General features: G+C 37.9%; 1 protein-coding gene across 1 annotated transcript; it reads right to left on the bottom strand.

Moving 5' to 3' along the window:
- Positions 1 to 386: 386 nt before the first annotated feature.
- On the bottom strand, positions 387 to 14,517 carry fsd1 (fibronectin type III and SPRY domain containing 1). Its single transcript, XM_046872169.1, has 13 exons — positions 14,249 to 14,517; positions 11,810 to 11,905; positions 11,276 to 11,407; positions 9,808 to 9,909; positions 9,066 to 9,088; positions 7,589 to 7,710; positions 6,469 to 6,678; positions 5,801 to 5,899; positions 5,176 to 5,329; positions 4,291 to 4,373; positions 3,940 to 4,191; positions 3,491 to 3,579; positions 387 to 2,214 (listed from the first exon to the last, which is right to left on the bottom strand). Exons 1-13 carry the CDS (start codon positions 14,261 to 14,263, stop codon positions 2,104 to 2,106), a joined length of 1,488 nt encoding a protein of 495 aa, XP_046728125.1. The 5' UTR covers positions 14,264 to 14,517; the 3' UTR covers positions 387 to 2,103.
- Positions 14,518 to 15,548: the final 1,031 nt, after the last annotated feature.

The raw sequence follows: 15,548 nt of genomic DNA, 5'->3' as shown, positions 1-15,548 counted from the left end.
TTGACTTGACTTTTTCTTCTACATTAATCTTTACTCAACAATACAGCACAGCACTGACTTTTAAATTGGTCACATTTTCGATAACAGCAGCTTTACCAGTTGTGTAGGTAACATGCACATTTGATGCAGTATTTTCCACAATAAACAACTTCACATCTCCATACACAGTCTGTGTTAAGTTTTGTGTAAGAAGACGTCTGTCAAATACGTAACATTTATAGAAGGGGTCTCTGCGCTTTGTAAAATTTTACATTTTTGGCATTTGGCTGCCCTCATCCAGAGACTTGCAATTATCTTAACCATATCACTGAGCAGTTCCCGAAGATCGGCGATAAAGCTGTAGCTTAGGTTTCTGAGATCTTTAAAGGTAAAAATGCAACCACAAATTTCAGTCGTAGTGTTTTATTATCTTGAACAGGATTACAATGTGAATAAAATGAAGGACTTTACAGTGTTATTATACTACGGTTTGAGCATAAAAGCATGAATAGTTTTTATACATAGATATACTGCAAATTGCAATCGGGTGTTAGCACAAACACCTCACCGCTTCTTGTAATTTTCCGTGTAATGTTTAGTGACATGGTCACCATGCACGTAATCCAAAAAAACACGATAAAATATTGTACATAACTGAGAAGGGAACTGGAATATTTTACCTTTGCCCCGCACATCTATGTGCAACAAAAACAAGTATGACCTGTTTGTCATAAGCGTAAAAACTTTGCCATCACAAAGGCAGCAATACACTGTGGTGTACATCTCTCTCTCTCTCTCTCACACACACACACACACACACACACACACATAGAATTTTCATCTTGTGTCTTCCCACTCCTCTGTATGGACTTCTGCTGGCTCAACAATGTTGTATGTATTCTATAAGAAGCTTTTTAATACTAGAGTTTAAGTTAGTGTGCTAAATTGTTTCCGAATAAAACGCAGATATTACTTAAAAAGCATTCAGCAGAATTAGATGCCCACGAAAGACATTTGGTGTAGAAATGCATTAAACAAAGCAACACAAAAAGACTAAAATGGTTTAAATGGCTAAACAGACAATAGAAAAAAACGTTTTTATATATATATTTTGGTTGCTCTGAGGTGGCATTTAGGCAGTCAGGTTTTTTTTTGTCCTTCACACACACCAAATTGTGTGTGTATGCGAGAGCATTTATTTAAAACATCTACCCATAACCTGTTCTTGCGTTTGCACAAAAACTCTCCCGTTCGGAAATTTCAATCACACGTGCACAAAATGGTTTCGCATTCATATTTTTTGCTCGGACAAACCCAAAAAGTAGACATTCACACACAAAATAAAAAAAAAACCTCACATTCACAACATAAAATGGTGTAAGAGTATTTATTTCAAACATGTACCCAAAGATTGCTCTCTTATTCACACAAACACTAGTATTCACACATTTTACCTCAGACATACCCACAAAATACTTGCATTTCATGATTGAACATCCCACATGCTCACAAAACGCTGTCCCCTTCACAATTTTACCTCAGAAATGCCCACAACATTCACACAAAAACAATTGCATCCACAATTTTTCTTCACACACACACCTTCAAAATGCTTCTACATTTGCATTTTTACCTCAGACGTTCCCACAAAAGCTGCACCGGTATTTGCTCAAACACTCGCATTAGTTTTACTTCTGACAAAATGCTCTCACATTTACACAGAAACCCTCGTTAATATATACTGCATAAAACAAATGTCGTATTAAATATCTCCTCATATACACAAAGATTATTGATATTCAACAGTTTTTGTGCATGTGTAGGAAAATGTTAGTTTTAAACCGCCTAAATGTCACCTCGATTTCATAATGAGTGACACAGAAGATGTGACAAAACCCTGAAAATGAATTACGGTCACATTGCTGTGTGGAAGCCTTACATGTTCATGGACGTAATGAGAAAGCTAAAAGGCACAGAGAGCTAATGCTTCTTTTTTCCTCTCCATTGCTAAACAAGGGAGTAAAAACATGGGTATTTCTTTCCGCTGCCACTAAAAGCCAGAGTGACAGACGACAGTCCTACAAAGCGGTGGAGGAAGATGGGTGGAGGAGGGTGAGGGGAGGTCTAGGTAAGGCTGGCATTGGAGCTGCTGGCATTGCTGCTCCTTTTCTGGCCGCACTGCACTATGGTGGGAACCTGCAGACCCGTCTGAACCGAGAAACTCCCGTTCCACACCTATGCACATTTCCAAAGCACATAACATTTAGAAAAATCTTTAACTCATCCTAAAATGTCTGATTTTATACCCCACTACATGTACAGGAAAGGCTCTGGAGTACAGGTATGTTTCTACAGATTTAAGGAACATTTTGAAGATGTTTCGGAAATTGAACACGTTTTCACTAGAAATGCACAAGTCACTCTCGTGTACTTTGCTTCTACAAGTGAAGTAACACTTTCACTTGTGTCACCTGTGTTTGGGGCCTGTACAACTTTTTATTCCTAACTCTCGATAAGAAACAGTAGTAGCTATATACGGCTTCTAAAACTAGTTACACACATGCTACAATTAAATGACACACTTTCGGCTAAATGCTACTTTCTCAAATTAGTCTAGTAAAGCATGCTAACTGTACTAGCTACATACACGAAGCATCCATCTATGCTCCTTGTTTTAAAGCTTCATTTTTGCTTCGAAGTGTGTACCACGGTTTCAGGTTTTTCAACATATCAAACATTTACCACTGGGACTTTTCCAGGTCGGAACTAAAGTTGCGAGTGCAGAACTCAGGAAACGTCAAACCAAACACGGTATGGGATTGAACTAAGGATTTGTTTGGTGATTTAGAACATATAAAGACCTAAAAAGAAAATCCAGTTGTTGTCCAGAAATTGAACAATGCTCAGTGGTGTCATTTTTGTTGTCTTCTAGTGTCTTCTAATTCTCCACCTAAAACTTTCTTTAACTTGGATGCTTTAATTTGCATGAAAACAAAAGCATTGCAGTAGGGGTGACCCTGATTAGTAGAAGATTTGATGCTTCGATAAGAGGAGCTATGACACAAGTATTATGGCATTTTGGTTATATAGGGGTGCTCAATGTCTGATTTCACATAGAACTACCAGTTTTCTCCCAATAAGTTAATGTATCACAAAAGAGAGTTTTTTCATTTAAGCAAACAGTGATGAACAGTAGAGAAGCTCTACCCCAAGATCTTTCATTCTAGAGAAAAGAGAAAAAAAAAAAAAAAAAATACAAGCTCTAGAAAAGGAACTGAAAGTTCCAGGAACTGAGATTAATATTACAAATGTGAAGGTTTAGATTAGTAGTTGTCAAGCAATTATGCATTTTGTTCCAAATACATTCATATAAAAAGAACCCCCCCCACTGCCCCCTCCCCCTCTATGGAATGAAGTTTCATGACATCATAATCTGGCTATTATTTCTGTCACACTTCATGTCAATCAAACACACAAACACACACATTTTGTCCAGAAGACAGTGACTTACCATAAAAGCTGGAATAACCGGCTGCTGAAATTTGGTCCTAAATGTATGCATGAGTGTTTTGTTTTTGGAATTGTAAAAAGACACTGTGCCTGAAAAAGAAAGAAATGATGTAAGTGGAATTTCCTTTGACGCAGAATAAAAAATGTATGAATCTGATTAAAGGAAAGCTGATTGTTAACAGTTTAAAGCTACATAACATTGTGGATCGTCTAAGACTCAAGTACATGCATTCTTATTTTTACCTCTACTTTCAAGTTAATAAGACAAAAATGCAGCTTGTAATGCTACTGAATAATCACAAACTCCTGAAGAGAACAGTTCTACCTCTGACAATGGAAACTCCTTTCAAGATCTTGTAGAAAATCAATCAGATCAATCAATCCAGAATTCAATGACACTGTGGAAAACTTTCACTCCTATTTTTAAAATACTCTGCATTTCCCCCTCACCCTCATCATAGTTGCAGTAGATGCCCATGCGCTCGGGGATGGGGCAGTCCAGGGTGCGGGCCTTGTTGTTGTGCTTGGCGCTGAGGCTCTGCTGCAACCAGTTGTTGAGATGGATGCACCACGAGGCGCTGCTCTTGCCCAACTGATCAAATCGGCCGAGAGATCGCAGTGCCACGCCCGCCGCAAATGTCTTGCTCTCTTTATCGAACCGAACCTCCCAGTAGTGCTGCCCTGAGTCAATCATGGTGTCACCTTCACAAATGGAGGAACACAATCATATTCACTTTTAAAGCGTCACCAAAAGCAAAAAGCATTTATTCTCTCTAGATGTTATTTCTCCTTCAGACTCACCCAGAACAGTGTAGGACTCGGCCGTGAAACGGTCTCGACCCACACGCGCTGAAAGCGCTCTCTTTGGAGACATCATGGCTGTCCTACGGAGACGAACACACAAAGAAATTTTAATTTGAAAAGCCGAACACGTACGTGGTGCAGTGAAACGATGCTAACGGCTGTCCAAGACGTAAAATTGAAGTCAATTCATTATTAGATTCCAATAAAACAATATAATTAAAACAGAATAAAACCAAATTTACAATTTATTTAGATTCTATAAATATAGAATAAATACATAATCAGATGCTATTACATTCTTCTATTTTGTTTCTTTCCCCTCTTCTTTCTCAACTACTTCTTTTTCCATACTTTTGTCTTTCATCTTCATCCCATTATCTACCCTTTTTCTCTTTTCTCTTCCACTACTTTTTGTACTCTTCCTGCTTATTCTTTCTCCACTGAATCTATTCCTCCTCCTCCTCTGTCTACTCAACCCGTTTCTTCTTCACCTTATTCGAAATTGCTCTAAACCTTCTTTAGCTTCTCACCTTCATATTCTCCCACCCTACCCCCTCCTTCTCTTCTTTTATTTAAAAATGTTTTATCAGAGAAGTGTGAAATATATAATGCTTTTTGTTCAGGGCAGTTTGATGTAATGGCTCTTTAACAATTAAAACATTAAAATAAGAAATGGACCCCAGGCTCACATCACTGAGATTAGGACAAAGAGGCCATGCCTTTCTAACTGAGAATGAGGCACAGAGGCCACACCTCCTTCACTTAGACATGGGCAGAGAAGCCATGCCCACATAGTTGAAACTGACAGCCATGTAGGCCACACCTCCTGAGAGCAACATTAAATTTAAAGATTCTGATTGGAGCAGGAGAAGGTGGTTGGACCTGGCTGGAGAGTGCATAGGAGAGCTTGTTCTGTTCTTCTCCTTGCGGATGTCCTGGATCACCGTTTTGCCCCCGCTGCTGTCCCACTCCACACTCAAATCCTCCACCTTCAGGTTCTGGTGGGACGAACCCGCATCCAGCTTGAACACAAATGCTGGAGCAAAGAGGAGAGAAAGACATAAAAACAAAAATGCTAAAATAAATACAGAAATATTTGTTGCCTGAATATAAAGTTGTGAGGAAAACTTTTTTTTTTTTTTAAACATTGGGAATGAACAAAAATAAAAGAAAATAAACATTAACTTTTATATATTTAATATGTTTTGCTTGAGATTTGGCTTAAAATGTGGCCATGTCACGTTACCAGCATTAACATTTTATTATTTATTAACAAACATTTTTGTTTATATTTTAAATAGTTTTCTTAATTGTCATTATATTTAAATGATATTTTGTCATATTTTTGCTTCTATGTGCTTTCTGTTTTATTTCAGGGCCATCTTTATTACTCTGCTGTTCTCTTTGAATACTATAAGGTTTCTTGTGTAAAAGTGTGTTTGCAAAGCACAGTCAATAACTGTATGCCTCATTAACTTCTGAATGTGTAAGTGGACATGTGTCTCACCATGTGTCTCCAAAGTAACCAGCTCGGAGAACTCCCCTGCTACAGCTTTATTACATGCTTTTACCCGAAACGTCATATAACGTGTGTCGAAGCGAAGACCTGGGCAAAAACAAACACAAATGCCAACATTATACTCAGATCAGGTACAAAAAGCAAACAAACAAAACAAAAACTCGTTATTGAGACTAAGGCAGAGAGGCCACGCCCCTTTCTCTACAGCTGAGGCACAAAGGCCATGCCTCCTTTACTGAGACTGAAACAGAGGCCACGCCTCCTTTACTGAGACTGAAACAGAGGCCACACCTCCTTTACTGGGACTGAAACAGAGGCCACGCCTACTTCATTGGGACTGAAACTAAGGCCACCCCTCCATTACTGAGACTAAGGCACAGAGGCCACTTGTCCTTCACTACAAATGAGGCACAAAGTCCATGCCTCTTTCCCTACACCTGAGCCACAAAGGTTACACCTCCCTCACTGAGTTTGAGGCACAGAGGCCATGGCTGCTTAAGTACAACTGAGGTACAGAGGTCATGCACCCCTCACTACGACTAAGGCTCAAAGGCCATGCATCCAAACTGACAGCAACAGAGGCCATGCCTCCTTCACTATGACAGAGAGGCCACATAATTGTGACTTAGTAACATCCGTTTAATCCCTGGTTCTACCTGTGAGTGTGTACTCCATCTCTTTAATCCCCTCCACCACCATCCAGGGATGCTCCTCCCGAGCGCGTGGAGGTCCCTCGTGGTTCGTTCGCCGGTACTCGAGGATGTAGTGGTCGATTTTAGAGTCCGGTTCTGGTAAAGTCCAGATCACCGTGATGGAGTTATCACACACCTGACATTCAGACTCCTGAATCTCCGGAGTAGCAGGAACTATGGGTTAAGAAAGAACAGGAGAGGAGAGTGTTTAATACTTAGACAGAATGAAACACAGTTATGAATATGCATGAATATGCAAATTCATACGCAAAAGGCTGCCTCTGCCATCCAGACACCTTTGTTTTCTAAACAGAGGTGCTGACTATGACAAAAAAATCTTTTTTTTTTTTAAACCCTAAACACGCATTGCGTATGTCAGAGGATGAGAGTGCTATTTGTTTAGATAATAAATAAAAAGAAAACAGCAAAAGTTAAATCTAATGCGATGCTTCTTATAAATAAATCAGCTCTAGTATTTTTTTAAATCCAGCTACTGTCCCACCTTCTTGTGACTGTTTTGTTCATAAGCCCAAGGCAGGGAAATTCACAGGTCACGTTTCACAGATGCATCTTTTACATACCACATCCTTTGTTCTGGATGCTTCAGCAGTCCAGAAGAGTAAACAGATATTCCTTAAAAACATTTATGGTATGAGGAAGAAAGAGGAACCAGACTCTGATGGGAACCCGTACTCATCTGGGTGGCACCGAATGCCCATTCATTATAATTTTATCAATGCTGAGTTGCACTTTTTAGTGGTGGCTGCTTAGATGCAGAACTATTCAAGTAAGCTGTGGTCCTGAGTCATTGTAGCAGACTGTTTATTTGTGCCCAAATCCAATCTGAGTTCTTAAGTTGCTCAGTAACTTGATGGATCTTTAGGCTGTTATTGTGGAACCATCCTCAGCTGCACAAAGTGATTTCCAAGTGAAGAGAACTCCTTCCAGAAGTTAACACTAATCACACCACCGCAATAACATTTAAGCGTAGGGCAGTCTAAAGATTTATTCCTAAAATGTTTACTGTTAGAAAATGTGTGTGATGGACAGTAGGCTTCTAACTATGTGTGTTTTTCAAACTGACCTGGGAGGAATTTGATGGCTTGGAGAATCTCACGCTCATGAGTAAAGTCCACCATAAGGTGACTCATACTGTCACTCACTTTAGCTTTTAAAGAGAGGCGAAACGCTGGGGCCATAGTAACACTGCAACACACACACACACACACACACACACACACACACACACACACACAGTTAACACAGAATAATAGATGAGTTTTAAGAACTCGATCCGTAAGCATGCACAATGAAATGACAATGCGGAACAGAAATCCTGATGATTCACTACACAAAGTATATGGGAGGAATAAGGTGTAAACATTTTTTCCATAATTGTATAAAGCATGTATTTCATGAGGTAAAATAATTTAAAAAAAATGGTTTATTTGCTCTATTTTTGAAATATCTGTAGTGTATAAGAGTATTTTGGGAAACTTTTTCCTCACTACATTGTAATGTGCATTTCACTCCACTAAATGTCAGAAAAACATGCTGCTCCTCACTACTTTCGAGTGAAAGCAATAGTGTTAAATAAGGAGCCGTGGTGAGAGAACAAACGTAACCCCCAAGGATCAGGAAGACATCTCACATCTTACAGATCACTACTTTTAGTTCAGAAGTGAAATCATCTTTACTTGAGGTTTTACATTTTCTAACCGAGTGTGATGTTCTAAACCATATTTGTGAGTACCACTAGAGTAAGGAAAACTCATGCTGGATTTGATATCGATTTTAAAATGGCTTGTTTATAACACATAGGATGCAGTTTTGATATTTAGATGACGTTAAGACAATTTTCCTTTCTGCTTACATTTAAAAAGCAAAAAAAAGTCTAGTAGAGTGCACTGCATTCCTCTCATATACTGTGCATTAACACTCATGGAAAAAGTACTACAGAAAAAAAAATCGAAGATCAGAGAAAGTAAATGAAAAGAGAGAAAGGGGTGATGTAGGGAAATTCACAAAAGAAGGGAATGAGACAAAAAAAAAAAAGCACTTGCTAGTGATGATGATGAAGGTGTGTGGGGAGTATTTTTACCTATATTCTAGTGTACAATTTTACATTTTCCCTTTTTATTATTAATACTTTGGGGGTTTTTTGTCCTTAAAGCGAACGTCATGCTGGTAAATTTCTCTTATGAGCAAACGTCCACCAAAATCAAATGGGACAATGAAGGAATCAAACGCTCTGTAATGCTGTGGCAGGAAAAGCAGCTGTAACAGTTGCGGAACGGCGTGTTCGGAAGTGTTTTATTCCGCTTATATCGCGACACCGAATTAACACTGTATCCATACGATAACGTATTACAACAACCACATTCATATGAACCTGTGCTACTGTCACAGCTGATGTTTGAGAAAATTGATCGACCCCTTTTGATCCAATAGGAATCCAGTAGCGTCGTCATAAAACCATGACTGTTCCGCTTTAAGAGACTAAAAGGGAAAACGATAAGCGCAGTAAATAAACCTCTATAAAGATTCCAGCTGTACTGTACCTATCCTTTATGTCTTTAGCCGCCTGAAAGAAGAGAAGGAGGAGAAAAGAGCAAGAGAGAACGATAGAGAGATGAAGAGACAGGGAGTGAGAAAGAATTAAACAATATATCAGTCATGATGAGCTCAGAGAGCCGGAGAGACAAGCAGGGACGACAACAAGTGGCACTTTGTTACAATAATGATGTCCTAATTGAGGCAAAGCCGTGTTACTGCAGCTGAGCATGCGAAAAATGTGATATTAAAATTCTAAGTTACAAACATTCATGCAAATTTCCTCACATGGATTTGCTATAAAACATTTTTTAAAGATTTCTTTATGAAATCGAAATAAACTTATAGATTCTGTTTAAACCCTTACAAGAAACTGGGTTAGAAGACAAGTTTATTTGGGGTCTCAAAATGAAAAAACTAAAATAAAATACCTACAAAAATATTAAATCTGAATAAATCTTAATAGGATTTTTATTAACCTGGATTGTGGGTGATCGAATCAGTAATATGCGCTATGTAGCTAAATATCGGGCTAAACTCTGTTTATGCAGAGATGGTGGGAAGGAATTTTTTCCTTATTTGAAATCAAAATAAGAACTTAAGAATTGTATTTTGAAGAACAAAATTAAAAAAAAAAAAAATAATAAAAATGAACGTAATACACACAGACCCTGCAGACATTTATTTTTTATATTTTTTTAGTACTCCTACACATCACTCAAATCAGCCGTGTTCTTGGTGGGCGTGTACCTGACCAAAGCCATCCGTCTCGGAGGAGCAGAGCATCTGATTAGCCACATCCAGCAGCTCCTCTGAACTCTCCAGGGCTTTTGTACAGGCGCTCAGCTGATTCTGAGGAAACCGGGTGCAGAAAAAGACACTCCTTACAGCACAATGTTAACTGTTTACCACAGAGTTGGCAATATAAAGATTTTGACCTCCGTTGCAGAAATATCTAACTCCAAGTATCTTGTATGAAGCACATCCAAAGCGATAGATTGTGTGAAAAGATTTTTTTTTCATTATCATTTGTATATAAAAAAAAATTAAAAAATAATTAGCATTTAAACAAATGTTTCATACTGCACTGATTTTCAGTATCTTTATAGCTTTGCTAGTTGTTCGTTGTATATTATTAAATGAAAGTTTAATTTTCATTCCAACAAAGAGCAAATTACATTTAAACCTGCATGTCCTCAGAAAACCATCCTGCTACAACAATGTTACCAACAATTTGTTGCAATTACTAGATGTTTCTAGATCAGCAGCACACTCTGGTGGTATCTGAATTCTTTTCTCCTGCTTTAAAATCTCAGTATCTCTTACATGATTAGGAAAAAAATAATGTGAACAATTTCGTCTTGTTTTTGAGATCACTCCAAAATTTCTTCTCCGGTTGCACCCTTTCGACATTTATTGTATAAAATGCTAATTAGGGTTTCTGTTTAAATTTTACGTTTATGGCATTTGGCAGAGGCTCTAATTCAGAGGCAACTTATATTCATTTCATTTATTAAACTAAACAGTTGAGGGTTAAGGGCCTTGCAACGTGTTGGAGTACGTAATGTTCAATTCATTTACATGTGACATAGGAATGCAAATTAATTCCATTTGATCGATTGGCAAAATGGTTATGATTATTATACAATTAAATATTTATAATAAATTCAAAATCAATACACACACACACACACACACAAACACACACAAACAATATTATAGAGACAAATCCTTCAGAATCAATTCAAGTCCTCCAGGTGTGTCCTTTTCCATGAGTGCATACAAAACACTAAATTCATGTTAAATTCATTAGATACACTGTTATCGGGTCTGCTTTCAGGCATCTAATCAGAAGCTACTCAATTCACAGGGACATAATCAAAGCAAGCGCACGCTCTCTCTCGCTTTCTCTCACACACACGTACAGTTTTAGTTAATGAGAAACACAAGATATTTGTATTCCTTTAAAGGATGTGATTAAGGTGCAACAGTCTCACAGTAAACGAGAAGAAGGAGGCATGGCCTGTGTGTCTGTCTGTCATAGAGTAAAAATAAAATAAAAAGATGACAGTAAAAGGAGGCATTTATTGAGGTTTCTGATACTTTTATCTATTGTCTAGTGATGTTTTTGTGGAACCAACACACAGAAAAATGTATTATTAAATATTCTAACCATTTTTTAACATTTAACATTAGTGCTGGAGAAATCAGCCCTCACCTGTATCTCATAGGTGCGACTGGCTCGTTCCTGTTTGATTTGGGTCACCATTCCCTCCTTCAGCTCGTCCAGAACAGCATGCAGAGAATTAAACTCCAAGTCCAGATCCTCCTGGACACGGGTGGAGTTTGCCTACACACACACACACACACACACACACACACACACACACACACACACACACACAGAGCCAGTAATAACATCTTTGGCTCAAGCCAGGGATTCATCAAGCCAATGACTTTACTACCAAGTTCTCAGCTTGCTGCACCTTATTGATCAGATCAATGGGGTATTACACTGTACGCGATTTAAGTACGAGCATAAAACACTCGGTGTCGTGCTGTTACAGGAAAAAAATTACCAGCAGAATAGTATCATAACTTCAAGGTGGTAAAAGGAAGTTGTGCGTTAAATATTTTGCATCAAACCATTTGACTTTATTAATGCTCACGTTTATAAATTGTGTATCTAATGTATATTACATTTTTCTCAAACTTAAAGTAAACAAAAACTCCCTCTCTCTGTGTGACATACCTCTAGGTTCTGCAAATTTTGCTTCAGGCAACAGAGGAAGTTCTGGATCTCCTCATTTTTCAGCGCCAGTGTGTTGACCATCTTTCTGAGAGACTCCTACACACACACACACACACACACACACACACACACACACACACACACACACACAATGACTCTGGGAAATGTGTGACCTATTATAGTGATCTCCAAAAATAAAACAAAAAAGATCTAGATTTATTTGTTTAAGATTCATATTTTACACACTGCTGCATCTTGTCTGAAATAGTGGGCATAATTTAAGTGGAGTTTTTTTCTGTATCAAACCACAAGGATCTCTGACATGTCAAGTTCTGTCTTTTTTTTTTTTTTGGTACCATTTCTGGGTTTAACATTTAATTCTTTTCTCAAAAGCAGATGTTTTTTTTTTTAATTAGTCACGTGTACATTACAGCAGAGTGAAATTCTTTCATTAAACTCATTTTTAAGATCCCAACAGTGCTGAGACTTGAACTCCTGACCTTACAATCAGTATCCCAAAGCCTTAACCACATTTCGCAGGATGCAGGAAATCATCTGCCTATATGCCTATTTTTGTGGGTCACTGGACATGTTTGACTGTGGAGTCTTATGGATAAAGAGATCAGCACCAGCATCCCATCACTCTGCTTAATACAATTCAGCATGGGCTTCTTTTCAGAACATTGCTGTTGCGCTCAGTTTCACAAAAAAAAAATGTTTCGTGCATTTGCACTATTATAGCTTTGTACATTTGTCATTTATGTAACTTTTTCTGTTTCCCTTATGTCCTTAATTTATGCCATAGGCTACTTGGAGTATTCAAGAAATTAATCGTATGGTGTAACAGACTGTTTCCTGTACAAATGACAATAAACTCATATCTTAAAAAAAGATTTCCTTGAAAGACAGGAGAACGTTATACACCCACCATCCATGAACACCAACCTGGTTTTTTTTTTTTTTAAAGAAAAAATAAAAAACTTTTAAGCATCCTTTCAGAAATTTTAAGCATTTTAACTAAAACTGCAACTGGATTTAGAAATGGTTTGTTTCTGTGGTGTGAATCAGCAGCCATTAATAATCCAGGAGAACATCCTGCAGAAACATGAAGAAAAAAAAAACGCCTTCACATCTGGAAACGTGGAACATTTGGACATTAAATAAAGTGAGGAAAAGAAAAAAAACAACTCAAACCCGGCTTCCTGTAAGAGTACTTTTGATTCAGATAATGCTTCTTTATTGTAACTCTTTTTAGAAAAGGAAAAGGTTCTACTCAGAAAGCTCTTAATTCCCACGGTAAAACCGTGACTTTAATCAAGATAATTCTCCTAAACACTATAAAACCTGTAAAACCTTAGATATCTGCTCTAAAAATCATTGAATTATAATTGAATGATCAATAGTTGATTTTAATATGATGACAGATTATGCATTTTACTTATCACATAAACATTAGAGCACAGTGGAATTCTTCCTTCACATATCCAGGGCATTAGCTGGATTTAGAGGGCACAATAAAGCATCCCTGGAGAAGGGAGGATTAAGGGCCTTGCTAAAGGGCCCAACAATGGCATCTTACCAGTGCTGGGGCTTGAACCTCCAACCTCCTTAATTGTAACCCAAAGCCTTAACGTTGAGTTATATATATATATATATATATATATATATATATATATATATATATATATATATATATATATATATAAAATAATAATATTACAAGATATAAAATATCTATTACAAATTAAATATTATATATATTTAACATATTATAATTAAATTCGTTAGCAAAATGTCTAGAAAGCAAAATAACCAAAAAAGAGACTAAATATATAGTAGATTTCGATAGAATAAAACAGATTATACACAGTAGAAATGTATGCAGAAGAACATGCACACAGAGGAGTTCCTCTAAGGGTGGAAATGTTCTTCCAAGCTTCCCAGGCAGGGGTGATGATGCTCCTCCACGCCCTGATCACCCCATACACACTGGACTGCTGTAATGTCTTTACCATTACATTCATCTAGAAACAAAGCAGAGGCCTGAGGAGATCCTGATGCATGGTAAATAAAAATACTAATTTAACACAGATTTACAAGTCAATAAGATCTAATGTGGGTTGGGTTTTTTTTTTCAACCCACTGCATCTGATCTGCACCTGCACCTGCTGCAGAATTCCTAATTAGGAAGATTATGGAGAGAAAAAAAGGAAACACGTGTGTTGTAGGTGTCATTTGTATATCAGGTGATTTTTTTTTTTTTTGCCCTTGATAAGGACTTTACTCTCTCCTGTCCTGTCCTGTCCTGTCCTGATGGCCGGCTGCAGTGAGAAGAAAGCAGATGAGCCTCATGCATCAACTCCTCTCGCTTTCTTTGTTATCTCCAAAACAAATCACGAGCAGATTTAATTTCATCTCGTCGCCTCTCCTTTTCCTCACCTTTTGCTCCTCCATGGTGCAGCACCGTGTCTCCGGCGTCGGACCCTCAAAAATACGATTTCTTGTCTTATTTGTTTACTTCTTTGTAATCCCGGATCCTGCGGCGGCGCTCCGGTGTTTCACTGGGAAACGCCGCGATGGAGCACGGAGCTCCGACGTGCGGGGTGACGTCATTGCTGCAACCGGAAGTTAATTTGCATTTACATTTAGAAAAAGAGCCAAGGCTTTATTCGAGTTCACTTTGTAAACACAAAACATTAAACACACTGTACGCCACATTAAAAAAATAATAAACGTGTCACACTTACCTAAAAGAAAGATAATTATATATATTTTTTTCAAATAGTTTTGTAGGCGATTAGCAATAAATAGGCATCTGAGCCAATCATACACAAGCTTCGCATCCGGGTATTTCCGGCTGCACCACTCCCTTAGCTAACTAGTTTGCCTTTATATTATTATATAATAAACAAAACACATATCTATGTAGATATGTAGTTTTTAATCTAAGCAAATCATGAATAACCAAAAGTAAATCCAAAAAAAAATCAAAACCATTATCATTTAACGTGTTTATGGGAGGTGTAGTTTTTTTTACCGTGTCTGGACTACAATTGGCACACTTTACATTTTTATAATAATCCAAAATACCTTTAATGTATTGTTAGATTTTTATCATGCCCAAAACAAACTTAATTCCTGGCGAGGTTTCCCATGTGATCTACGATGCCCGTGGTGCCTGTTCTGATCAGAAAAGAATCACACAGCACACAGAATGGCTCATATGTTCTTCAATTTAATGCAGTTAACATACCAGTATATATAAACACTGGAGAAAACCTGAGCTAAAACTGTTTCTGATTGGGTTAAAAGACATAGTAACCAGAGATGTGTGAGCCCAGACAAATTAATATGGTATGCCAAGGGTTCTTGGTGTTACTGTCATGCAGTGGTGGTCCATCAGGGCCAGCAAAGTCTTCTGTGCTGGCCTAAACGTGATCAAAATCACTAATTTATAGACCTATTCTTTTCATTTCATGGCTTGTCTCTTGCTATATCTGCTGCAAGTAGTGTCTGTGTATGTAGGAGTTTTCATTCAACCAGACATCAGCCGTCACATCATTCAGGAGCTTGCTGCATACAGTTCATGCTGCTTGAGGGCTGTCGCTTTAACCAATCAGATTTCAAATTGGCAACATGGAGGCCCTCTGGCAGGCATACAATAGCATCAGCATTTTTACATCCTTTGATTTAGTGGCCAGAGAGCGGTCTAGTCATAGCTCACGAACCTCATCTGTAG

Source organism: Silurus meridionalis, chromosome 17 (genome assembly GCF_014805685.1).
Source record: "Silurus meridionalis isolate SWU-2019-XX chromosome 17, ASM1480568v1, whole genome shotgun sequence".
Classification (NCBI taxonomy): Eukaryota; Metazoa; Chordata; class Actinopteri; order Siluriformes; family Siluridae; genus Silurus; species Silurus meridionalis.
The sequence above is the reverse complement of the archived record's forward strand: the minus strand, read 5'-3'. Positions and strand labels throughout refer to the sequence as shown.

Bases quoted from the DNA above. Each gene is read 5' to 3' on its own strand.
- fsd1 (XM_046872169.1), bottom strand. The intron at 4,192-4,290 runs GTGAGTCTGAAG...CCATTTGTGAAG, and splicing joins CGAGTCCTACACTGTTCTGG to GTGACACCATGATTGACTCA. The intron at 2,215-3,490 runs GTAAGTCACTGT...AAATGTGCATAG, and splicing joins CGGTTATTCCAGCTTTTATG to GTGTGGAACGGGAGTTTCTC.